The sequence below is a fragment of the Mesoplodon bidens genome, assembly GCF_964165515.1.
Source record: "Mesoplodon bidens genome assembly, chromosome: 11".
Lineage (NCBI taxonomy): Eukaryota > Metazoa > Chordata > Mammalia > Artiodactyla > Ziphiidae > Mesoplodon > Mesoplodon bidens.
The window spans coordinates 57,996,194-58,022,546 of NC_138167.1; the positions used below are offsets into that span (position 1 = coordinate 57,996,194).

Sequence of the window (26,353 nt, forward strand, 5' to 3'; positions counted from 1 at the left end):
ATTTCCCATTTTCAATTTCATTGATTTCTGGTCTAATTTTGTTTTTTTCCCTAATTTATTTATTTTTGGCTGTGTTGGGTCTTCGTTGCTGCGTGTGGGCTTTCTCTAGTTGCGGCGAGTGGGGGCTACTCTTCGTTGCGGTGCACAGGCTTCTCACTGCAGTGGCTTCTCTTGTTGTGGAGCAGAGGCTCTAAGCGTTCAAGCTTCAGTAGTTGTGGCACGTGGGCTCAGTAGTTGTGGCTCGCGGGCTCTAGAGCACAGGTTCAGTAGTTGCGGCACACGGACTTAGTTGCTCCGTGGCATGTGGGATCTTCCCGGACCAGGGATTGAACCCATGTCCCCTGCATTGGCAGGTGGATTCTCAACCACTGTGCCACCAGGGAAGTCCCTGGTCTAAGTTTTATTATTTATTTTCTTATTTTGAGTTTGATTTGTTCTTCTTTTTCTGGCTTCCTAAGATAAAAGCTTAGATAATTAGTTTCAGATCTTTCTTCATTTCTAATATATGCATTCAGTGTTATAAATTCCCCTCTAAGCACTGCTTTCATTGCATCCCACAAATTTTGATGAATTGTACTTTTATTTTCATTCAGTTCTAAATATTTAAAATTTTTCTTGGGATTCTTTTCATTGACTCATGTGTTATTAGATGTACGTTGTTTAATCTCCACATACTTGAGGAGTTTTCCAGCTATCTGTATCTTTTGATTTCTAGTTTAATCCATTGTGGTCTGAGAGCATGTATTTTATGATTTCTATTCTTTTACACTTGTTAAGGTGTGTTTTATGGCCCCAAAGTGTCCTATTTTGGGAACTATTCCAAATGAGCTTGAGAAGAATGTGTATTCTTCTGTTGTTGGATGAAGTAGTGTATAGATGTCCATTATATCCAGTTAATTGATGGTGCTATTGAGTTCACCTATGTCCTTATGGATTTTTTGCCTGCTGGATCTGTCCATTTCTGAGAGAGGGGTGTTGAAGTCTCCAACTCTAATAGAGCTCATCTATTTCTCCCTGAAGTTCTATCAGTTTGTGCCTCATGTATATATATTTTTTGAGGTACACGGTCCTCTCACTGTTGTGGCCTCTCCCGTTGTGGAGCACAGGCTCTGTACGCGCAGGCTCAGTGGCCATGGCTCATGGGCCCAGCCGCTCCGCGGCATGTGGGATCTTCCCAGCCCGGGGCACGAACCCGTGTTCCCTGCATCGGCAGGCGGACTCTCAACCACTGCACCACCAGGGAAGCCCGTGCCTCATATATTTTGATGCTCTGTTGTTAGGCACATACATGTTAAGTATTGCTATGTCTTCTTGGTGTATTGACCCCTTCATCATTATGTAACATTCTTTTTATCCCTGATAGTTTTCCTTGCTCTGAAGTCTGTTCTGTCTGAAATTAATATAGATACTCCTGCTTTCCTTTATTAGTGTTAGCATGGTATACTTCTCTCCATCCCTTTGCTTTTAATCTATATGTGTCTTTATTTACAGTGGAATTCTTGTTGAAAACATACAGTTGGGTCTTATTGTTTGATCACTGTATAATCTCTTTTAATTGATACATTTAATCATTGACACATAAAGTGATTATTGATATGGCTGGAGTAACAGCTACCATATTTGTTACTGTTTTCTATTCGTTGCCCTTGTCCTTTGTTCCTATTTTTTTTTCTGCTCTTTTTCTGCCTCTTGTGGTTTTAATTGAGCATTTTGTATGATTTCATTTTCTTTCTTTTCCTAGCATAGCAGATATATATAGATACATATAAATTTTTTTAGTGGTTGTCCTATAATTTGCAATATGCATCTACAATGAATGGAACTGCATTTTCAAGTAACATTGACCACTTTACAGTAATGGGAATATTTTATAACAAAATGTTCCTAATTCCTTCCTCCTGTGCCCTGTATCTTTGCTGTCATTTATTTCACTTATCCATAAGCTATAATCTGAATACATTTTTGCTATTTTTATTTTTAATAATAATCATTAAATTATTATGTTCTGTCAGGTCAATTAAGGATTAAAAACGTAAAGTTTTAATTTTCCCTTTATTTATTCCTTCTCTAATGCTCTTCCTTTCTTTATGTGGATCTGAGTTTCTGATTTATGCCATTTTTTTTCTCTCCTAAGGACTTCTTTCTTTTAACATTTCTTGCAAGCCAAGTCTACTGGCAAAAAAATCCCCCCTTTTTTTTTGTTTGATACAGTGCTCTGTAGTCCTGTCATCATGTCTCAGTCTTTGGTGAGCCTGTGCCCTTGGACTGTGAACTTCACCACTGCTTCTCCTTTCTTCCCCCCTTTGGTGGGACTGGATGACTAGAGGCGGTGGAGCTGGGTATTTTCCTGCCCCAGCGTTGATTAGGCCCTGATAAAACCCCGGCAGGTCACACTCTGGTGACTATTTCTCCTGAGGGCAGCCTCGTTAAGAACAGAGTGTTCCTTTCCTCCTCTCCCTGCCAGAAACACAAGGGGATTTTCCTCCAATACTCACTGTGACCCCCAGGTCAAGCTCTTGGAGGTAAAAGTGACAGAAGTATGGGGCCCCCTAAAAATGACCCCTGGGGTTTCTAACTCTCAGGATTGTCCACGCTGAGCCTCCAGCAGTTCATCCATTGCAGCAGGTGGGTTTCCTTCCCTGGTGCTGGCTCCCACAGAGGTTTCTGCTCTGGTGGCTCTCTGTACCTGCCCATCTGTCTCACCAGTTTGGGGCAGGCTTTTGCCCTGTGACCTTAGTTCTCTGACAGATCTAAGAACAGCTGGCAATTTCCCAGTCTGTTCAGGTTTTCACCTGCTGTTAGGGTGGAGTGGCAACTTCCAGGCCTCTTACGTGCTGGGCACCAGAAGTGAACTTTCACTTTAAAATGGTTATTTTTATATTTTGTGAATTTCACCTCAGCACATTTAAGAAATGCATGTTGTAATCTCCGCAGCAACTGCAAAGCTCGAGCGCTTTCTCCCGGGTCCGTGCTCGCTGGCGGCCGCTGGGTCCATCAGGGCTGCCATCTCAGTGGCTGTGCCTGGGGCTTGTGCAGATGTCTCCATACACCTTCCAAGCAGCCTTGTTCTGCAGGCTCCTGCCCCATAGCCCCACGACAGGGTTCAGCTCTCACCCTGTCTCCGCGTCCAGCCTGGGGACCGCTGGCTTTGTGTGGGGGGCAGGCTGCCACGTGAGGTGGGAGCCAGGTGCATGAGGTCTGGCTTCACCTGGGCGGGGGCCTTCCTGTGTTCAGTGCTCCCCAGACCAACAGTGATCTTGGCTCATGGGCTCCAGAAGGAGTGGGTGCTGTGTGAGAGGCCGGATGCACAGAGTCACAAAGCCCACATGTGCTGGGGCTCTGAGAAGTGCCAGACGTACAGGGAGGTGCTCCTCCCAGCTTCCCGCAGGGCTGGCAGGCATCACTGCAGGGCTGTCCACGAATACCTGTTCTTTTCTCACTGAGGACCAAGTATGTGCTCAGAAGCAGAGGTTCTGTGGAGAGCTCATCAGAAGTGGTTTCATTCCAACCCAAGGGGCTGAAAGTCTAGTCGGAGGGTGTGGGGGGGCGGGGGGAGGGGGCTCGGTGCAGTGGGGGGCAGCTTCGGGAGGGGAAAGGTTACCTTCCCAGGCCCAGGTGTGGCATCCAGGGTGGCTGCCCAGAGAAGCGAGAGCCTTCACCGTGAGGCCCTGAGGCACAGACAGGTGGGGTGGCCTTTGCCTGCGCCCCCAGTGGTACCACTGCTTGGGGACGGGTGGTGGCCCAGGCTCCACGTGCTTGTCCTTGGGTTTCAGTTCCTGAGAGCACGGGATTGATACTCACAGGCCTCTCAGGGCAGCTGGTGGACGTCGCGTGCAGGGTGAGCGAGGCCTACCTGGGGCGGCTGGAGCACGAGGACATCGACCTGTCTGAAGACGCCGCCAAGGACCTCACGGAGGACGAGTGGAAGGACGTGACCCAGCAGTACTACACGCTCATTCAGTAAGACGCCTGGTCGGCACCCTTTGGGGCCTGCCCGATGCTCGCGTTATCCAGAGGACGCTGGGTGGACTTTAGGGGTTGTCTGGGGACGTTGGCCCCTGGGACGTCTGGGGTGCCTGTCTGGGAGTTGGGGTGCTTTTTTGGGTGCCTGCCCAGGCCCCTGTTGGCTGATAGGAGGATGACACGGCCAGGCGAGGCTGTGGCACCTTGCGCACCCTGCGTGTCCTTTGCGTCATTTGGGGCCACAGCTGCCGTGGGCATCCCCTTCACGGCCAGCCTGCCTGGCTGGCTCTGGGTGGTCGGGACTGGCAGGGCCGTTGCTCGGCCCAGGCCTCCTGACTCCACGACTGTCAATTGCCTCTCACTACCCAGGGGCCCTCTGCGGAGGGTTGCGACCTCTCACAGTGGCCGACAGCGAGAAGCTGGGGCAGAGGCGGGCCAGCACCCGCGGCGGGAGATGCTGTCCGCCGAGGGAACAAGGCAGCAAAGGAGCCCTTGCTTTGGAGGGTCTGCCTGCAGCCCGCACGCACCATCCCAGGGTCGTTTCTGTTGTTTTACTCCTTTCCTTCTTTGGATTAAGTATTTTCTTTTTTATTGGATGTAAATACAGTAAAGGGCACGCCATGTGCTGATGGTATTTGTCCAGGTGGATGAAAGTCTGCATACGTGCTCACTGTGTAGCCACCACCCAGATCAAGATAAAGGACATTCCTAGCCCCCCAGCCCCCCTAGTAACCCTTCCCAGGCAGGACCCCACCGAGGTCACACCTCCTCTGATTCCCACCACCTCCACCAATGTTGCTGTGGAATTTCATATTCATGGAATCATACAGGGGTTGTCTTATTTGTGACTTCTGCTCAACACAAGACCTGTGAGATTTATCTAAGTTGGTGCAGAAGCTCATTCTTTTCTGTTGCTGTGTGGAATCCCATCCTTTCAATGGACCACAGAACCCTTACTCCTTCTGCTGTGGATGGGCAGGTGGGATACCACCAGTTTTAAACAATTCCCAAAGTGGCTATGCAGCTTCATAAGCCAGCCGTGATACGTGTCCACGCACCCCACTCCCCGCGCCGTGGACGGCCCTTGGCACTGTCACACTTTTTCATTTTCCCTTCTTCGTCGTCTCATCGTGGTCTTAGTTTGCGTTTCTCTGATGACTGACGGTGATGAACATAGTTTCATATGCTTACTGGCCATTTAGCTATGTTCTCTCGTGAAGTGCTTATTCAAATCTTTTGATCATGAAAGAGAAAGAGGTTGGTTCTCTGTTTATAAAGTTGATTTCTAAGAGTTCTCTACATATTCGTCACCAAGTCCTTTGTTGGAGATGTGCATTAAGCATACCTCCTGCCAGTGCATGACTTGCCTTTTTACCTTTCAATGAAATTTCTCGATGAGGTCCACTGTTTTCATTTTTTCCCTATTATGGTAGGTCAAGTGCTGGTTAAGAAATCTTTGATTATTCAAGGTCATGAAGATGTTCCCCTATGATTTCTTTTACATGTTTTACTGTTTTTCTGTTCACTTTTAGCTTTTCATGATTAATTAATCTTAACTTTTATGTAAGATAAGAGATAAGAATCAAGGTTCCTTTTTTGTATAGAGATATTCACTGTGAATAAAAAATAAACATGAATTTTGGCGGAACTTGCTTTCAGCCCTGATCAGCACTGATCTATTTTGGTAACTGTTTCATGTACACTTGAATACAATGTGTATCTGCATTGCTAGGTGGTGTGTTATTAAAAGTGTCAATTAAGTCAAGTTAGTTATTCAAATCTATATTCTTACTGATTATTTTGCCTGCTTGTTCTCTGAGATACTGAGAGAGCCCAGTTAAAATCTCCAACTGTATTTGAGGTATTAATAGACATAAAGAGGGTATTTCATAATAAAAGAATCCAATCAAAGGAATCAAAACAATCTGGACTTGGATGTCGTGAATACCACATCAGAATATATAAAACAATCACAGAATTAAAAAAAGAAATAGAAATGCAACTGATTTTTGTGTTGTGACTTTGTATTCTGCTACTTTGCTGAATTCATTTATTAGCTGTTCAATTTTTTTTTTTTTTTTTTTTTTTTTGGCGGTATGTGGGCCTCTCACTGTTGTGGCCTCTCCCGCTGCGGAGCACAGGCTCCGGACGCGCAGGCCCAGCGGCCATAGCTCACGGGCCCAACTGCTCTGCGGCATGTGGGATCCTCTCGGAACGGGGCACGAACCCGTGTCCCCTGCATCGGCAGGCGGACTCTCAACCACTGCGCCACCAGGGAAGCCCCCTAGCTGTTCAATTTTGGGGAAAAGTTTGAGAAGGACTTGTATTAGTTCTTCTTTAAATGTTTGGTAGATTTCACCAGTAAAGCCATCACGTCTAGGGCATTTCTTTGTTGGGAGAGTTTTGATTACTGATTCAAGCCCCTTAGTTGTTATAGGTCTATTCATATTTTCTGTGTCTTCATGATTTAGTCTCAGTAGGTTTTGTGTTTCTGGAAATTTGTGTATTTCCTCTAAGTTTTCCAGTTTGTTGGTGTACAGCTGTCCATAGTACTCTCTTATAATCTTTTTTTATTTTTGTAAAATCAGTAGTAATGTCCCTAATATCATTTTTTATTTTAGTAATTTGAGTTTTCTCTGTTTTTTCCTTAGTCCATCTAGCTAAAAGTTTATCTACTTTGTCGATCTTTCCAATGAACCAACTTTTGGTTTTATTCATTTTCTCTATTGTTTTTCTATTTTGATTAATTCTGCTCTAATCTTTATTATTTCCTTCCTCCTGCTAGCTTTGGGTTTAGTTTGTTCTTCTTCTTTTTCTAGTTTCTTAAGCTGTAAAGTTAGGTTATTGGTTTGAGATTTTTCTCATTTTTTAATGTAAGCCTTTATAGCTCTACATTTTCCCCTTGGTACTGTTTTCACTACATCCCATAAGTTTTGACATGTTGCGTTTTAATTTTCATTTAACTCTAAGTATTTTCTTTTTTCTTTAAAATTTATTTATTTAGTTAGTTAGTTTTGGCTGCACTGGGTCTTCATTGCGGTGCACAGGCGTCTCATTGCGGTGGCCTGTCTTGTCATGTAGCCGGGGCTCTTGGTGCATGGGCTTCAGTAGTTGTGGACATGGGCTCAGTAGTTGTGGCTCTCAGGCTCCAGAACACAGGCTCAGTAGTTGTGGCGCACGGGCTTAGTTGCTTCGCAGCATGCGGGACCTTCCCAGACCAGGGCTTGAACCCCTATCCCCTGCAATGGCAGGTGGATTCTTAACAACTGCGCCACCAGGGAAGTTCCTATCTCTAAGTATTTTCTAATTTCCCTTGTGGTGTCTACTTTTATCCATTGGTTGTTTAAGAAAGTGTTGTTGAATTTCCACAGATTTGTGAATTTTCCAGTTGTACTTCTGTCATTGATTTCTAACTTCATCTCGTGATCAGAGAGGATACTTTGTATGATATCTATCTTTTAGAACCAATTAAGAGTTAATTTGTGGCCTAACTTATGGTCTATCTTGGAGAATGTCTCATGTGCACTTAAGAACGATGTGTATGTTGTTGTTGGGTGGAGTGTTCTGTATGTTTCTGTTAGATCTAGGTGATTTACTGTGTTAAGTCATCTATTTCCTTATCTTCCGTCTTGCTCTTTTATTCATTATTGAGAGTGTGGGGTATTGAAGTCTCCAGTTATTGTAGAACTGTCTATTTCTCCCTTCAATTCTGGCAGTTTCTACTTCATGTATTTTGATGGTCTGTCATTAGATACATAAATTTTTATAATTGTTATGTCTTCTTGCTGAGGAAGATATAACCTTATTAATATATTATGTCATTCTTTATCTCTGGTAACCTGTTTGACTGCAAGTCTGTTTTGTCTGATATTAGTATAGCCACATCTCCTCTCTTTAGTTACTGTTTGCATGGAATATCTTTTCCATCCTTTTACTTTCAGTCTATTTGTGTCTTTAGATCTAAAGTGAGTCTCTTCTAGACAGCATATGGTTGGATCATGTGTTTTTAATTCATTCTGCAGATCTATGTCTTTCGATTGGAGAGTTTAATCCACTTACATTAAAAATAATAACTGATAAGAAGGGACTTCTTTTTTTTTTACAGCTAAATTTTTTTTAAATAAATTTATTTTATTTTTGGCTGTGTTGGGTCTTCGTTGCTGCGTGGGTTTTCTCTAGTTGTGGCGAGCTGGAAACTCTGGAAATCAGATTCTCCTCCTTCTCCAGGGTTTGCTGTTTCATGTTATTGTTTCTATTTATTGTTTTTGGTTTTTTGATTTCTGTAGTCTGTCTCTGTGCCTGAGGTGTAAATTTAAGGTCTTCTTAGGTCTTTTCTATGCCTTTCTCTGGGCATGCACAGTCACTTTCTAATTTTCCCTTTATATGCAGTTGTTTTTAAATGTCCTAGTCTTTTAATGTCTGGCTCTCCAAAAGGGAAGAAGAATAAAATGAAGGGGAGGGAAGGGTGCTGGCCCTTTAAATCCCCTGGAAGGCACTTCAGCTGGAGGGGGTGGGGCTTATAACACTGGGGGTAAGGTCCAGCAATAATGGCTGCCTGTCTTATTTGTCTGTACCTCTATCATCGGGAGGAGCAACCAGTGATCAGAGAGAGCACAGATCCCCAATATCTGGAGGACAGGGTTCTTTTTTCCCCGCCCTGGCTCCTGCAAGCTGTGTGCAAGCTGCTCCAGGAGCCATGCACAGCTGCCTGCCACAGGGGTGGGACATGGGGAGCTGCTACAGTGCTAAGAACTGGTATTGACCAAAATTAACTTCAATTTACTGTCTAAGGCTTCCCTCAGAGGTTGCACACCTTTAGTAGACTCCAGAGTTCCAAAACAGTCACTCTTTGTTCACAACCCCAGTCCTTTCCAGCCACTAATCTTTTTCTGTCTCTATGGGTTGTATTTTCTGGTTTTTAATAATACTGAGTCTTCCAATCCATAGATATAGAATGTTTCTCCACTTGTTTAGGACTTTTAAAGTGTGTATCAACAATGTTTTATAGTTTTCAGAGTTCAAAATTTATACTTCTCTTGCTAAATTTATTCCTGTATGTTTTATTATTTTTAATACTATTATGAATGGAATTAATTTCTTAATTTTAATTTCAGAATTTTTGTTGGTAGCATATAGGAATGCAATTGATTTTTGTATATTGATCTTGTAACTGTGACTTTTGCTGAACTCATTTATTAGTTCTAATAGTTTGCAGTGTGTGTGTGTGTGTGTGTGTGTGTTCCTTAGAATTTTCTACATGCAGTATATGTCATTGTAGAAAACAATTTTATTTCTTCATTTCCAGTCTTGAGTTCCAGGAACTCAAGATTGGTCTAACATTCAAAAGTTGATCAGTTGCATATTCTTCAACCTTAAAAGGAAGGAAGTTCTGTCAAATGCTACAACGTGGATGGACCTTGAGAACGTTATAATGCGTGAAATAAGCAAGACACAAAAAGATAAATAATGTATGATTCCACTCATATGAGGTACTCAGAGCCATCAAAATTACAGAGACAGAAAGTAGAATGGTGGTTGCCAGGGGCTAGGAGTTAATGGGTACACAGTTTCAGTTTACAAGATGATGGTGGTGATGTTTGCACAAAGTGAGTGTACTTAATGCCACTAAACTGTACACTTAAAAATATTTAAGGTAGTAAATTTAATGTTATATGTATTTTACCACAGTAAAATTTTTGGAAAAAAAAGTAAATTGGTAAATTTCATCATGTTTACAGAATAAAGAAGAAAAACTGTATGAGCATCTCAGTAGATGCAAAACACTGATGGAATTCAATGTGTCCATGTTAAGTTTTGTTGTTGTTTTTAGCAAACTAGGAAAAGAAAGAAACCTCCTTAATTTTTTTTTTTTTTTTTTTTTTTTTTGCGGTACATGGGCCTCCCACTGTTGTGGGCTCTCCCGCTGTGGAGCACAGGGTCCGGACACGCAGGCTCAGCGGCTATGGCTCACGGGCCCAGCCATTCCGCGGCACGTGGGATCCTCCCGGACCGGGGCACGAACCCGCGTCCCTTGCATCGGCAGGCGGGCTCTCAACCACTGCGCCACCAGGGAAGCCCCAGAAACCTCCTTAATTTGATAAAATTTATCTATAAAAATCCTAAAGCTAATATATTTCTTAATGGTTATGAACTGAAAATGTTCTCCTAGAAATCAGAATGAAACAAAAATTCCCACTATCATGACGTCTAGTCAGTACTGACTGAACAATCTGTTGAGTTTAATAGTACAAGAAAAAGAAAGAAAAGGCATAAAATCAGAAAGGAAGACATAAAACTCTTTACTTACTGATGACCTAATTGTGCACATAAAAAATTTTAACAATCATAAAGAAAGTATCATAATTAAGTCAGTTTAGCAAGGTCACTAGGTACCAGATCAATATACAAAAGCCCACTGTATTTCTGTGTACTATAACAATCACAAAATGAAATTTTAAAAAATGAAATTTACAATAACATCAAAAACCTACAAATATCCAGAAAAAATATAACAAAATACAAGGAAAACCCTAAACTGAAAATTATAAAATTATACAGAGAAATTAAAGACCCAATAAGTATGTGTGTGTGTTGTGTGTATGTGTGTGTGTATAAAACCACATTCATGAATTAGAAGACTCAGTGGTATAGAGATGTTTGTTTTTCCCAAACTAATCTATAGATTCATTGTAATCCCCATCAAAATCCATGCAAGGGGAGTTCGTGCCCCGGTCCGGGAGGATCCCACATGCTGCGGAGCGGCTGGACCCGTGAGCCATGGCTGCTGAGTCTGCGCGTCCGGAGCCTGTGCTCCGCAACGGGAGAGGCCACAACAGTGAGAGGCCCGCGTACCGCAAAAAAAAAAATTTCTTAAGTAGTTCTCTAAGACCACTAATCATAATTTAAAAGTTGATAAATTGTACTTTATTGACATTAAGCACTCTGTTTGTCAAAAAACACTACAAAGAGAATGAAAAGACAAGCCACAAACTGGAGGAACATATTTACAACACGTATATCCAACAGAGGTCTCGGATCTAGGATCTTTAAAGAACGCCCATAAATCAGTAAGAGAAACAATCCCATTGGAAATGTCACATAAGAAGACAGCAAATGGCCAATCAGCACATGAAGAGACACTTAGCATCACTGAATTCATAATTCAAAGGTGAATTAAAACCACAGAGATGCCACTGCACACCCACAAGAACGGCGGAAAGGTCAGCCGAGATGTGGAGCACCGGAGCCTAAATCTGCTGCGGGGGGGGCGGGGGAAGGGGGTGCGGGGGTGTCTGGAAATCGGTGTAGCCTGTCTAGAAAAACCTCAGGCGTTTCGTATAAATTGAGGCATCTACATAACCTACAACCCAGCTCTGCCGTGCTTGGGGCGTTTATCCAAGAGAAATGAAAACACATCTGCAGAGGGTCTTCATTCATAATCTGGAAACCACCAACAGTGTGAAGAACTTGCTGCTGATGCCTGCAACACCACACGTGGCTCTCAACATCGTTCTGTTGACTGAACGAGCCCCCGGTGTGAAGTTCAGTGCCACAGGAGGCGTCCACACAGGGGCGGGGAGAACAGGTCAGAGGCAGAGGGGTCTGGCCGATGTGGTCTCCAGGGCAACATTTTGAGGGGTTGGAAGTGTTTGCATCTGGACCCGGGTGGCACCTGCACGAGAGCCCCATGCGAGAATGGTCAGCTCTCCCAGCAGGGCTGTGCCCTTGGCTCGAAGTCCCAGGTGTAACCAGCGGGTGGCAGTAGCAGACCCCGCAAGGGCCGCGGTGGCACCTTCCGAGCTAGGGAGCTCGTTAGGGAACCAGAGGGCGGTTAGCTCGGTCTGTCCCCATTCCTTCCTTGTTGAGGCTCCCGGGGTCCCCACGTGTGGTGTGCGTGTCGTCAGGACCAGAAGGGCAGGTGCTGTGTCCCTTTCTTTCTTATCATCAGCATCTGGGGGGACAGTGCTTGTTCTCTGGCGATTATGGGGGTGTCTGGGATGGGGAGCTTGGCCAGGCCTTCACCTTAGGCTGGGGTCCCGCCTCCTCCCGTCAGTCCTCTGCCCCCAGGGGGAAGCAACAGTTTTCCTATTGTGATGCACAAACTCACAGGGGACTCCATCCTGCCTGGATGCCGCTGCAAGGGGCTGAGGCCTCGTTCCTAGCCCCAGGGCTTGGATGCCCTGGGGAGAGAGTGGGGACCCTTCCCTGAGGGAAGATCAACCCCTGTCTTCTTCCTGAGCCCAAGTCGACATTGCGTTTGCTGGTCTCCTGGGCAGCTCTGCCCCTGCCATCAGGCTGGGCTCTCGGGGACCTACCTCATTTCTCATGGCATCTGGACCGGTCTCTGCTGCTGGACGGGAGGGTTACAGACAGCTTGGGACTCACACCTGCTTCCGCCAGGTCCTGTCTTCTCCCTGGGGTCAGGTAGAGCGTGTGCACCACCAAGGTGGGCCAGGGGGCTCCTGGGGCTCCCCTTCTGTGTGTCCTGTAAGAACCAGGGGGCGAGGCCCCGTCTGACCCGTTGCCCACGTTCCCTGCACCAAAGGGGGCTCCTGCTTTCTCACGCCCCAAACTCTGCTCCTCGGTGTGGGGACCCCACTCATCGCTTCTCCCTCCCTGTTGCCCCCCCTTCCCAGCAGGGTGGGCACAACATTGTGCACAGACGTCCGTGTCCCAGAAAGCTTTTTCCCCATGCCAGGACCATCCCTGCAGGTGGCGGCAGGTGGCCTCGGAGCCCAGCGCAGTGTCCTCTGCTGCAGTCCACCCTCGCGTGGGGTTGCGATGCGGCCCGGGCCGGGGTGGGTCTCCTGGTCCCAGGCTTCAGGGACGCACCAGCAACCAAGCTCTGAACCCATGCAGACAGCTATGCCGTTTGCCTGCCTTATTCCCTTAAGTTATGGTGGGTTCCTGGGGCAGCCCCATGGCTGCCGTGACCATGTGGCCACCAGCCAATCTGGCAGTCAAGCCCACGGGACACTAAGCTGGCATCCAGCCTGCGTCAGCTGCAGGACCCTGGGTGCTGCCGGCGTGGGCAGCTCGGCTTTCCCACACGGGCCTGCAAGGGCCACCTTGACGTGGGTCCGGCACAAGGACCCTGGCCTTCATCTCCCGGCACCTTTTCTGGGTCCAGGCACAGCGCCCCGGGGTGTCCTCAAATCGGGGGTCCCCACGACCCTACAGGCCACGTTCCCGGGGAGCCCGTCGGGCGGGCAGGAGGATGTTCTGATCCTGCCCCTCGCCCTTTCCTCGGGCGGCCACTTGCTGGCACCTGGGCACCGTCCTCAGAGTCTCATGGGCTTTCTGGATCTTGCTTTGTAGCGGCGAGGCGTTCATCTCCAATCCAAGAAATTACTTTTCGCAGTGCCAAGCTCTGCTGAAAAAAATCACCTCTGTGAACCCTCAGACGGAGATTGACGGGCTTCGGAACATCTGGATCGTAAAGCCCGCGGCCAAGTCCCGGGGCCGAGGTGAGTCCCGAGCTGGGCGCCCTGCGGGGACAGCCAGCCGTGGCGGCGGGGGGCCTGGGTGCCAGGCTCCCTGCGGGGCTCAGGACTCGCGGGTCCCAGGGAGCGGGCGTCCCAGTGACCCTGGTCTTCATGGCTGCTGTTCCAAGTTTTGCTAAGTAATTAGGATTAATTAGGAAGTTCCATCTCTGGTCCTCAGTTAGACTGTCTGTAGTTTTCTTTTTCGTATTTGCTCGCTCACCAGCTGCTGCAATGGAGTGAGGACTCCGCATCCAGCAGCAGTGGGGGCCTGGGCCCAGGGTGGTTATAAAACCCCCGGAGGCACTGGCCTCTTGAAGGCACATCCTGAGTGCCCTGTGAGCTCTGATCCTGGTGACCCCAGCTCAGGTTTTCTACTTCTCCTTGCGTCACGGCTATGACCGTGCCCTCTCATTTATTTCTAACGGTGAATACTGTGGGTTCTTCATTTAAAAACAGGATTTCAAGGTGATCTTCCAATTTTATGGGTGTTTCCGAAGAACCAACTTTTGGTTGCATTTTTTCACTTTTCATGTGAGGGATCGTTCCCTCTTGGTGCTGACTTAAATGCTAAGCTTATTTCTTCCCAAACATCCTTGTGCAGCAGTAGAAGCTTTCAGGCTATGGAAATGTCCTCCGAATACAGCCTTCCCTGCATCCTCTTCTTTATGTTATATGATGTTCTCTTTTTCCTGAGTATCTAAATAGACCTTACCCTTTGTTTGCATATTCTATTTGCCCCTTGAGTTATTTGAGGGGTTTTATTGTTGCGGTAAATTCATAAGTGGTTACTTTTTATGTGATTTTTAAAAAAGCTTTATTAATTTGTGACATTCCTGCATTCCTGAATATCCTGCATTCAGGATGTCCTGAAACATTCTCTTTCCTGAGCTTCTGCCTGCTCTCAGCAAGCACCCTCCTGGGCCGGGCCAGTTTCCCCCTCCGGGCTCTTTCGTGAGCCCAGAACTTCCACCCACTGCCGACACTGCATCCCCGGGGACGCTCCACAGACACCTCAAACCCACCTGTTCAAAACCGAGTGCACGCCATTGTGCCTGGTCACTGGCTATGCTTCCACCGCCTGACCCCCAACCCAGTGCCCCCGTCTACTCTTGGCCCAGGGGTGTGCAGCTTCGTCCTGGACTTTGGTCTCAAGACGGCAAGGTCTCCACTTGCTGTAACTGAAGAGCGGAGTCCTGTGTTTTGTGAGGAAAGCTCCCTCGTGCCCCGTGCTGTCACTGCCCCTGGGCCTTGCAAGTGGCACCCCGCCCCCCCGTGCCGGCCAGGAGAGCCAGACCACCCCGCGTCTCAGCCTCTCCTCACGCTTGTCCATAGCAGGTTGGCAGGGAGGATGGCGAGTCCCCCCACCATCTTGTGACACAGTTCAGGCTTCCGGGGTGTCACGGCAGAGAAAGAGAGGGCTGAGGAGGGGGTCTGTCAGTGACATTAAATGCTGCAGCCCAGGGAAATGCACATCACTTTGGCTCAGATGTCACTGGTCACCACCAGTCACACGGCTTAACTTTGGGTCATACAAACCCTCCTGCAAAGTGGAGGGGTGCAGACGTGGGGGAAGAGTCGTGCACCCCAACCCCGCCCTGTTCACCCCCACTTGTCCAGTCGCCTTGGGTGTGAGGCCTCACCGGCCCTTGGAGCCCATGGAGCAGCCCATCACCCCGCCTGCTGGTTTTCTGAAGCTGCAGAGCCCGCCCTGCTTCCCTGGTCCCCCCACACCCGGGCCAGGGCTCAGCTCGCTGGCTGCCTCTTCACGGGGCCTCTGTCCCCATCCCCGACCTTCCCTGTTCTCAGTCCTCTCTGAAGCCCCGGGGTTGGCCTTGTGGTGGGCGAGCCTGGAGGGCTGCCCTGGCTGTGGCCTCTACCCCGAGGGCAGAGCTTTTCCCGCGCAGCCCCCAGCGCAGGACCGCAGGCATTGTTCTGGGGCTGGGGGCTGAGCGGTGGCCTCTTGCAGACATAGTGTGCCTGAACCACGTGGAGGAGATCCTGGAGCTGGCGGCCACAGACCCGCCCCCCGCCAAGGGCAACATGTGGGTGGTGCAGAAGTACATCGAGACGCCCCTGCTCATCTACGACACCAAGTTTGACATCCGGCAGTGGTTCCTGGTCACTGACTGGAACCCGCTGACCATCTGGTTCTACAAGGAGAGCTACCTGCGCTTTTCGACGCAGCGTTTCTCCCTGGACAATCTGGACAGGTCAGTGGGGGTCAGCGAGGTGCCATCGAGGGTGGGCTCCCACCAGCACCTGGAGTGCGAGGCAGGTCTCGTGTGCCCGGTGGGGTACTGTGCCGTGCTCGGGCCTGGGGAGGCTATTCAACCTCCCTCTGCAAGGGGCGGGCCCAGGCCCCCTGCCCATCAGAGCCAGTGCCTTGCGCCCCCGTGGGGTGTGCACCTTCTCCAGAAAATCCTAAAAGCACCGTCTGCCATGTGCTCGTGGGCAGCAGGCACCCTCTGCGGTGGGTGCCGCTGCCCCTCCACTGGGAAGGCTGAGTGGCCAGCCGTGCCCCTCTGCTGACCACACGGGCCGGGCTCGGGGTGCAGCTCTGCTTGCTCTCTCGGTCCCCTCAGCCTGTGGAGGGAGGGGACAGGTAGGGCTCCTTTGGGTGGCTCCTGGGGACCAGCCCCTCAAATCCTGCAGTAGACCCTGCAGGGCCTTTGCTTTGTGAGCCCCCAGAGCCCTGGGTGGGGATCCTGCAGGTGGGGAAGCTGCTGGAGTGTCTGGGGAGGTGGGGGGCGGCTCCCCGACGAGGCAGCGTGTGGGACGTGAGGGTGGCCTGAGGGGTCCTCTGAGGATGACCCCAGCCATGCGGGGTTAGGAGGGGTGAAGACGATGCGAGCAGTACCCGATACAGGGTGCAGGGGGTGCCGGGCAGCAGCTCAGACCTGCAGGAGTGGGTGCCCTGGGGTGGGTGAACCCAGCCCCACTAGGGTCCCAGAGTGGGCAGGCCGGGTGGGTGTCAGGACAAGAGCCCACTAGCGAAGTCTTGGGAACATGCCATTCTCCTGAGAGAATAGCTGCCACCTCTCTTTCCAAATGGAGGGCCTCCGTGGCTCTGCTTTGTGACCACACGCGGGGTGCCCAGCTGGGTGCCTAGGCATCTCGGCGGGGGCTACAGGGGAGCCCGTCTGTATCACGAGGACTGAAGTTTGCTTAACAGAGACCTTGAGGGGGTTCACTGTGCTCAAGCTGGGGGCTGTGACCACACCTGGGGTCACACCTGGCAGGAGCAGGCAGCTGGGACAAGTGGTCCTGGCTGGCAGCTCAAGGAGCTTTGTTCCCACCAGGCCGGGAGGGCCTGGAGGAGGGGTCCTGGGCTGACTGGGCAGTGAGAAGCCCCTGGAGCCCCTTCCAGCCTGCCCGGCCCTGCCAAGCTGTGAGCTGTGTGCCTGGCAGGTCTCTTACCCTCTCTGAGCCATTTCTCCATCAGGGACCATAACCCTCTCCCCAGGCTGACAGGAGATTCTCTGAAATTGTTTCTGAACTGTGTCAGCTGCCAAACAGCACTGTTTTCAGCTCCCAAAACCCTTCTGTACGCCTGTGTCTTGTTTCTTGTAATTGTTTTACGGGAGTACAGCTTCCTCTTGGTCACAGGGGCGGTCTCACCACCCAGAACAAGATGGCAAATCCCCAGGCCCAAGGACACGTTTAAATGAAAATGACTTTGAACAGGACCCATGTATTTTATAATCTCCTAGTAGATGCTATTCAATTTAAATCTTGTTTAGAACAATGCCAGAGTATAAACGAATTAATTGAAAATTTCAGTTAGCAAATCCTTCCAGCCTTGGGGGGCTCTGGCTCTCCTCCAGGGACAAGTGGGAAAACAGGCTCAGAGGGTGGTACTTGCTGGAGGCCCCTAGTTGGTGGCCCCGGGCTGTCTGGCTTCTGCCCTGCCCTCCCCTCCGCACCCCATGGTGGTCCCAGGCCCGATGGGAGGGCTGTCCTGAGGTTGCCTAGGAGGATAGGGAACCCGTCAGAACCCCTCCTGCAGCGGCGGTGCGCCTGGGTCAGGGCCGGCGGGGGCAGGGGCTTGGGGGCGGAGCCTTGGGGGGGGTTGGGCGGGGCCTCAGTGTGGGGTCCTGGGGCGCCCACTGGGAGGAGAGAAGCCTGCGCACCCGCCCCCGACCCTGACGGCGGCCTTGCCTCGCAGCGCCATCCACCTGTGCAACAACTCCATCCAGAAGCACCTGAAGAACGACAAGGACCGGAGCCCCCTGCTGCCGGGTCACAACATGTGGACCAGCACCCAGTTCCAGGAGTACCTGCAGAAGAGGGGCCGCGGGGCCGTGTGGGGCAGCGTCATCTACCCGTCCATGAAGAGGGCCATCACCAACACCATGAAGGTGGCCCAGGACCACGTAGACCCGCGGAAGAACAGCTTCGAGCTGTACGGTGCCGACTTCATCCTCGGGTGCGACTTCAAGCCCTGGCTGATCGAGATCAACTCTAGCCCCACCATGCACGTGTCCACGCCGGTCACGGCCCAGCTCTGCACGCAGGTGCAGGAGGACACCATCAAGGTGGTGGTGGACCGCAAGGTCGACCGAAACTGCGACGTCGGCAACTTCGAGCTGCTGTGGAGACAGGTGAGGGGGGCGGGGTGTCCCTCTCCTGCCAGCCACCTCGGGGTGGCCCCTCCCCACGCCCTGGGGGGTCTCACCCAGCTGGCCTTTGCCATCCAGCTTTCCAATCTCTCCTCTCCAGCCAACCCCAACTCTGTGGCCACCTGGCAGGGGGCCCTCTGGCTGGGCTGGCGGGATGTCCGTGGCCTCCAGGCCCCTCTAGGCTGTTCCTTTTCTGACCTGCAGTGTCCTCCGTCCTCCTGGGGTGAAGATCCAGCCTTCCTTCAGGGGTCTTTCCAGGGGCCTGCTCCCCCAAGGAGCCCTCCTGCAGGCCAGGCTGCAAAACCCTGCAGCCTGGCCCCCCTGGAGGGGGGACCCAGTGGGCAGCCCAGCCATCGGGAAATGTGGCCGGGGCTTCTCCCTGGGGCCTTACACCTGACCGGCAGGCCAGGAAAGGGCCAGCCAGCACCCCTCACCTCATCCTTCCCTCCCCAGCCTGCAGTGGAGCTGCCCCCCTTCCCGGGGTCCGACCTCTTCGTGGAAGGGGTGGGGGTGGGGAAAGCCAAGAAGCAGATGCCGCCCATCTCCAACTTTGACTTTGCATCTCCACTCTTGGACATTCAACCACGAAGAGAGAGGTGCCCCTCGGCCATGCCAGACCTGGCTCCGGGACCACCACGAATGGCTCTCCAGCAAGACTTGAAACTGAAAGGCGAAAAGATACTTCCTTGCATCTTGCCTGTGCCCTTGAAGAGGCTGGCGGAGAGAAGTGCTAAAGTAAAGTGTGGCCACAGGGAGTCTGGTGGGAAGATAGAGCCCCCCACCCGTACCTTTCAGCACCTAGACAATAAGGCCCTGAGCTCTGCTCTTGCCAAGGCCGAATCAGACAAACACTTGGATCCAAACTTATTAAATGTGCACCCACTGCGTCCCTTCTTCCCAGCGTGAAGACAGTGTCGAGTGCTCAGTTTCAGCCGCCCAGACCATCAGGTAACAGCACCGTGCTTGTGTCCATCTGAGCCCCGGGTCTGCCTGGGGCTACCTGCTCTGCATCCTCTAGGGCAGGGCGGGGCCTCTGGCCCAGGCACCGGCCAGAGCTCAGAGCAGGGTTCAGGGTGCCCTGGCCCCATCCTGGTCCCGGCCAGTTGTCGGGATAATGGGGGTCCTGCAGCAGCGGTTCCGGGACCTGCTGAGCACTGGGTCCCCTGCACAGGACCAGGTGGGTAACAGCCTTCGTCTCTCTCCCCTGTGGGGTGTGGCGCCAATGGGGCATTGAGTTTGAGATTTGCATAGGCGCCAAGTGCCACAGACAGGAGGGGGCCCGCAATCACTGGGCCCTCGCGCTGTTTTCTGAAGCTTCTGATGGAGTGGGCCACACGTGGCCCGGGAGCCTGGCCTGGGTTTGGCCTCCGAGCACAGGTAGACAGGTATGGAGCAGCCCCGCGTCTCTAGGGGTAGCCCGGCTGTGTCTGCACCCCAGTGCCGTTTCCAACGGTCTGGCACCCAGCAGTGGCCAAGAGAGTGACACCAGCCAGGGCCACGCCCCCACCTGTCTCCCTGAACTCACCAGAACACCTGCACCTGCTGTGCCCACCGCACCCCCGCCCCGTTCTCAGTGTGTGTGTCTGTCTGTCTCTCTTTCTCCCTGGCACTAACAGCCTCTTTGCCTGTCTGTCTGTGTCCCCATGGACTGTAAGCTCTCAGGGGCAGGGCTCTTGGTGCACCCCTGCACCTGGGGCCATGCCTGGCACATAGCAGTTGCTCAGTACATGTCTGTTGCATCAGCACATGTGTGGACCGCCCCCCAGAGTTGCCAGCTCTGGGCACGATGAACGTGTGCTTTCAGAGCTGGCAGGGCCCTTGGAGGCCACCTCCAGTCCGGCCCTCCATCCTCACCCCATGTCCAATCTGGCACCAAGGTCTGTCAGCCCTACTGCTTAGCAACTTGCCTCTCCATGGGGGCAATTTCCAGGTTTTTTCTGTAATGCACTGTGCAGCTTTCCCCAGGCATCTTCCTAGGAGTGAGTGTCAACAGGGCACACACAGCTTCTACCTAAGTAGGTGTATTAGCTACTGTAACAAAGTGCTGCAAACTTGGTGGCTTAAACCACAGACATTTTTTCTGAAGGCCAGAAGTCCAAAACCAAGGTGTTGGCAGGGCCGAGCTCTCAGAGCCTGTAGGCAAGAAACTTCCTGTCTCTTCCAGCTTCTGGCAGCCTCTGGCAGTCCTCGGTGTTCCTTGGCTTACAGATGAGTTACTCCAATCTCTGCCCTGCTTCACACGGTGTTCCTTCAGTGTGTCACTGTGTCCAAATTTCCCTCTTAAAAGGACACCCGTTGTTGGATTGGGTCCCACCCTCCTCTAGTATGACCTCACCTTACCTTGATTACATCTGCAAATAAGGTCACATTCACAGATTCCAAGTGGACATGAACTTGGCGGTGGCGGGGCGGGGGGCAGGTATTAAACCTGGTGCACGGGGCACTGCAGACGTGGCCAGAGGGACTGCATTTTGACCATGGTCACACCGTGGCCACACTGTGGCCATTGCTCCCATTGTGCCAATACTTGGTGTTGACAGGGCATCTTGTTTGCCTCTGGAGGGAGTGATGGGACTCGTCTGCATTTTCCTATTTACTAATAAAATGGCCTATTTTCAGACATGCGTTGGCCAATTAGGTCTCCTGTCCTGAAAAGCGCATCTTTTGTCTGATCGTCCTTAGAATTGCACATCTTTTTTGCTGATCTGTAGGGGTGACAGCCATCTCTTCTGGATTCTCCTCCTTTATCAGTTGATTTGTGTGGCAAACACTGTCTCCCACTTTGTGATCTGTCTTTTCACACCTATATGGTGTCTTTGGATGTAAAGCCACCTTAATTTTAATAAACTCCAACAGGTCAATCTTTCCCTTGACAGTTGGTGATTTTTATGGCTTGTGGCCTTACCCTGAGGTCGTGAAGCCCTCTTCTTCTAGGAGCATTGCTGTGGCTCATACATTCCAGCCTTGAATGTTCCTGGAGCTGACTTGGCACGTGGTGTGAGACATGGGAGCCCAACAGCCCCTCCCCTGCTCACCTGCAGGCTGGCACTGTTGCATGTTGGCACCTCTGGACCTTCTGGTGAGCTCCACCGTTTTGTTTGTCTGCCCTGGGCCAGTGCCACGAGGTCTTCATTACTACAGCTTTGTAGTATGTCTTTATGCTAGTCAGACAAGTCCTATAAGCTTGTTTTTCTTCCTTGAAAATGACTCAGCTGTTCTTGACCCCCCTACACCTCCATACAGGTTACAGAATTAGGTTGTCAAGATTCACCAACATAATTTTTTTTTTTTTTTTTTTTTTTTTTTTTTTTGCTGTACGCGGGCCTCTCACTGCTGTGGCCTCTCCCGTTGTGGAGCACAGGCTCCGGACACACAGGCTCCGCGGCCATGGCTCGCGGGCCCAGCCGCTCCGCGGCATGTGGGATCTTCCGGGATAGGGGCACGAACCCGTGTCCCCTGCATCGGCAGGCGGACTCTCAACCACTGCGCCACCAGGGAAGCCCCATAATTTTTTATTAAAATTAAAATTTTTTTTTTATTGCTATTAAATTCATCAGTTTGGGGAGAACTGACTTCTTTACATTATTGAGCCTTAGAATATGTGAACATGGTATATCTCTCCATAAATAAATCCTTTAAGATCTTTCAATAAACTCCTAGAATTTTCTTTGTAATGGTCTTGCACTTTTTTTGTTGGATTTAGACATATATTTTTTATTTTTTATTCTATTGTAAATAGTATCGAATTAAACATTTTTTTCCTACAAATTGTGGCTGGTTCATAGAAAGGGAATTGATTTTTATGAATGGATAATTTTTTAAAATTAATTAATTAATTATTTTATTTTTGGCTGCGTTGGGTCTTCGTTGCTGTGCACGGGCTTTCTCTAGTTGTGGCGAGCAGGGGCTACTCTTTGTTGTGGTGCGCAGACTTCTCATTGTCGTGGCTTCTCTTGTTGCAGAGCACGGGCTCTAGGCACACGGGCTTCAGTAGTTGTGGCACATGGACTCAGTAGTTATGGCTCACGGGCTCCAGAGCGCAGGCTCAATAGTTGTGGCGCAAGGGCTTAGTTGCTTCGCGGCATGTGGGATCTTCCCGGGCCAAGGCTCGAACCTCTGTCCTCTGCATTGGCAGGTGGATTCTTAACCACTGTGCCACCAGGGAAGCCCTATGAATGAATTCTTTAAAAAATCCATCTGGCTATCATTTCTATCAATTCATTAATGTATTTGAAGATTCTTTTAGTTTTTCACATACAGTTATATCAACTAATTTGTTTTCCTTTCCTTGCAATCATTGTAACTTTCATATCTTTTTCTTACTTTTTTGACTGTCTAGGACCTTGTTTACTCATTCATTTTTCTCATCCCATTGGATCTCAGGTGCATACATTCTGATTAATCATAATTCTTGGTTCATGACATAGTTTCATTGTTTGTCCTTGCATGGCCTACTTTTATTTGGATCATTTTAGTAGTGTAATTAGAACTTGCACACAGGTTTTAATCTGATTTTTAATGTGCCTAAAGTTATCAATCTTTTTCTTTTAGTCAGTGCTATTTTGTCTTAAGAAATTTTTCTTTACCCTGAGGTTTAAAAGATTGTTTACCTTCATTTACTACTAAGAGTTTTACATTTTGGGGCTTCCTTGGTGGCACAGTGGTTAAGAATCCGCCTGGCAATGTAGGGGACACAGGTTCGAGCCCTGGTCCAGGAAGATCCCACATGGCCCCGTGCGCCACAGCGACTGAGCCTGCACTCTAGAGCCTGCGAGCTACAACTACTGAGCCCACGTGCCACAACTCCTGAAGCCCACATGCCTAGAGCCTGTGCTCTGCAACAAGAGAAGCCACCACAATGAGAAGCCCACGCACCGCAACAAAGAGTAGCCCCCGCTCGCCGCAACTAGAGAAAGCCCGTGCGCAGCAACGAAGACCCAACGCAGCCAAAAATAAATAAATAAAATAAATAAATTTATTTTTTTAAAAAAGAGTTTAAAATTTTGTTTTTGACATAAAAGTCCTAATCCATTTGGAGATGACTTTTGTATATGGTGTGAGTTAAGAATCGAATTTTATTTTTGTTCATGTAGAAAAATTTTTCAGTTATGTTTTGAAAAATTTATTTCTATTCCCCTGTGAACTGGTATCCCACCTGTGTGTATGTGTGGGTCTATTTCTGGAGTCTCTATTCTGTTCCACTGGTGAGTTTGCCCCCCTGCACCAGTGCCACACTGCCTATTGTATCTGGTAGGGCAAGTTGCCTCTCTCTGCTCATCTTCATAAGGGTCTTGGTCCTTCCTGACCTCATTCTTTTCTATATAAATGTCATAATTGTTTTATCAAGTTCAACAAAAAAAATCCTATTGATATTTTGTTTGGATTTGCATTGACTCCATGGATCAATTTGGGGGAAATGGATAAATTAATGAAATCATATCTTTCTACCCATGAACATGACATCTCTCCATTTACTTAGATCTACTTTAAATTTTAGAATTTTCCCATCAGAGATCATAGACATCTTTTATTGTATTTATTTTTCTTACTTGATATTCAGATACTACTGCACATGTTGTCACCTCTCTATATAAATTTTCTCATTGTTTGCTGCTGGCATATAGAATGAAACTGACTTCTATATATTAATTTTCTATCTGCCACATTTCTAAACTCTCCCATTATTCCTAAAAATGTGTATGTATCTTCTTTTGAGTTTCTATGTAAATAATTATATCCTGTGTAAATTGCTTTATATGTTCCACTCCAACCTTCTTGCCCCTATTGTCTTGTCTTATTGTACTGGCTAGAACCTCCTACACAATTTTGGGCGCCACTGTTGAATTCCTGAGTTTAAAGAGAATGTTTCTAACATTTTCTCATTTATAATGACATTTTCTGTAGGTCTTAATAAAGCTATAAATATGATATATACATATAAATGTATAGATACTCTAGCATGTTAAAGTAGTTTCTTTCTAATCCTTACCAAGAATTTTTATTACAAACGTGTAGTGAATTTTCTCAACAATTTTTTTGCATCTATGAGACTATCTTAAGTTTTTTCTTCTTTATACTATTAAAGTGATAAATAACATCAATAGGTTTTTCTTTTTCTAAGAAGTTGCCTGTAGCACTTAACATCAATCAATTTTTGAATGTTAAACCAACCTTGCATTCCAGGAATGAACCTAAGTTGGTTTGATGTTGAGTTTGATATATGTCTGGATGTGGTTTCTTGCATGTAGTTAAAATTGGTTCTCAAGCACAGTTTATTTACATACTACTCTGGATAGACATTTACATTGTTTCTAGTTCAGACTATTACAAATAGTGCTGTTGTGAGCACTCCTGAATTTGGTGAACATGTATACATCTTTCTGTAGGAATAGAGTTGCTGGGTCATGCATTCAGCTTTGGTAGACACTCCCAAGGAATTTCCCAGAGTGACTGTGCCAGTGTAAATTTCACCACAGTGTATGAGTCTTCCAGTTACTGCACACTCTTACCAACACTAGATATTCTCTGTCCTTTTATTTTAGCCATTCTAGTAGATGTGCAGTGGGTTCATATGACAGTTTCAATTTGCATTTATCTGATGACTGAAGAAATTCAGCACCTTTTCATATCAACAGTCCATTTCAACATACTCTTGCAAGGTACCTTTTTTTTGTATTTGGGCACGTTTTTCTGTTTCCTATTCCTGTCAACTTGTAGGAGTTCCTTATATATTCTGGATACAAGTCCTTTGGTGGGTATATATATTAAAGATAACTTCTCTCATTCTATGATTTGCTTTTTACTCTCTGAATAGTATCTTTTGGTGCACATACATTATTTATTTCAGTATATGCCAATATCAATTTCTCTTTTATGATTAGCATTTATGTTTTCTGCTTGTGAAATCTTTGCCTACCCCAGAGTCATAAAAATAGTGACTTCTCTTTTCTTCTTAAAGTTTTATGGTTTCACCTTTCACATTTAGAGCTATGTTCCATCTGGAACTGTTTCTGGGTGTAGTGTGATGTAGGAGTTAAGATGCACAATTTTTGTACAGACGTTCAGCTGATGCAGCATAGTGCATTGAAGACACTACATCCTCTTCGCTGCGTTGTACCATTGTTGCAAGACAGGTGACTAGGTATGTTTTTCTGGTTTTGGACTCTGCACTCCCAATTTTCTATGTTCCTGTCTTTATTAAGTCAGGTTTTTGCAGCAGTAATGCTGCATAACAAAGACAACCCCTCCCCAACCTCAGAGGTACTTATTCATCAAGCCTCTGTTTCTCACACATCTTCAGGTCGGCTGTAGCAATGTTGGGTTCTACCAGGAAGGCTGAGCCAGGCTCCAGGCTGCAGGTTGGGCTGAGATCCACCTCACGTGTCTCCCCTTCTGGGGCCAGTGGTTCCCCAGGCATCATCTTCACGAGGCAGGTGGTATCAGCATGAGAGGGCAAGTAAACGGTGCAGGCATCTGAAAGCTTCTACTCCCATCACATCTGCCCAAACTCAAGTTGGTGGGCGACGACAGATACTCCTCAGTGGGGTAGGAGGAGCGGAGTGAGTATGTTCTGAACGATAATCAAATATACAACAGTCTAATCTCCGGGTCACTGGCATTCACCTACCTTCTGCAAACAAATTACGCTCACCGCCGCCCTCCCCGCCCCCCCCCCCCCGCCAAAAGTCTCCGCAGTCATAGAACCAGACTCTGAGTCTGGGATCTTGAGATTCTCCATCATTCTTCTTCACCTGGATAACTGTGAACCAGAAAAACCAGTTGCCAAGTCTGGGATTTACTTTCCCTTCCTTACGAGCTGTGAGCTTAGCTGTGGCTGTTGCGTGGAGGCTGGCAGAAGACACGCGACTCCTGGGTTGGAGACGAAGGACTTTATCGTTCTCATCTCAGGAAGCAGCGAGAGCCTCTGAACATCTGTGAAGCCACGTGGGGTGGCGCACTGTGGCCCAGATGACTGCTACACATGCTGAGTTTGCATCACAGATAAGGAACGCTGAACCTCAGGCGTCTACCACTTTTGTAGCAAGCAGTAAGCAAGCCTGCTCTTGTCCTGGAGGGAAATAGCACCTCATCCCCCAGGACTGCTCACTGCAAGCACGATGCTGAGAAAGGTAAATGGGTGATCAGGGTCTTGCATTCTTGGCACACCCCACAAAATATGTAGGGTGCTCGGGAGACCCAAGGAAGACCTTCTCTCCCAGTGATGCATATCTGTCCTGCATCATCTGAGCCTCTGGCCGGTTTTCACATGCCACTCTGACCTGTCCA

At 48.8% G+C, this 26,353-nt stretch overlaps 1 protein-coding gene across 1 annotated transcript in view; it reads left to right on the plus strand.

Annotated features, from left to right (window-relative positions):
- TTLL8 (tubulin tyrosine ligase like 8) overlaps positions 1–26,353 on the plus strand; it is a gene marked incomplete at its 3' end in the record, with an annotated part of 47,624 nt that overhangs the window by 12,790 nt on the left and 8,481 nt on the right. The window contains 6 exon segments of the mRNA XM_081250234.1: positions 3,774–3,960; positions 13,282–13,430; positions 15,415–15,658; positions 17,614–18,049; positions 18,521–18,950; positions 18,953–19,015. Coding sequence (XP_081106360.1) covers positions 3,774–3,960; positions 13,282–13,430; positions 15,415–15,658; positions 17,614–18,049; positions 18,521–18,950; positions 18,953–19,015 — 1,509 coding nt within the window.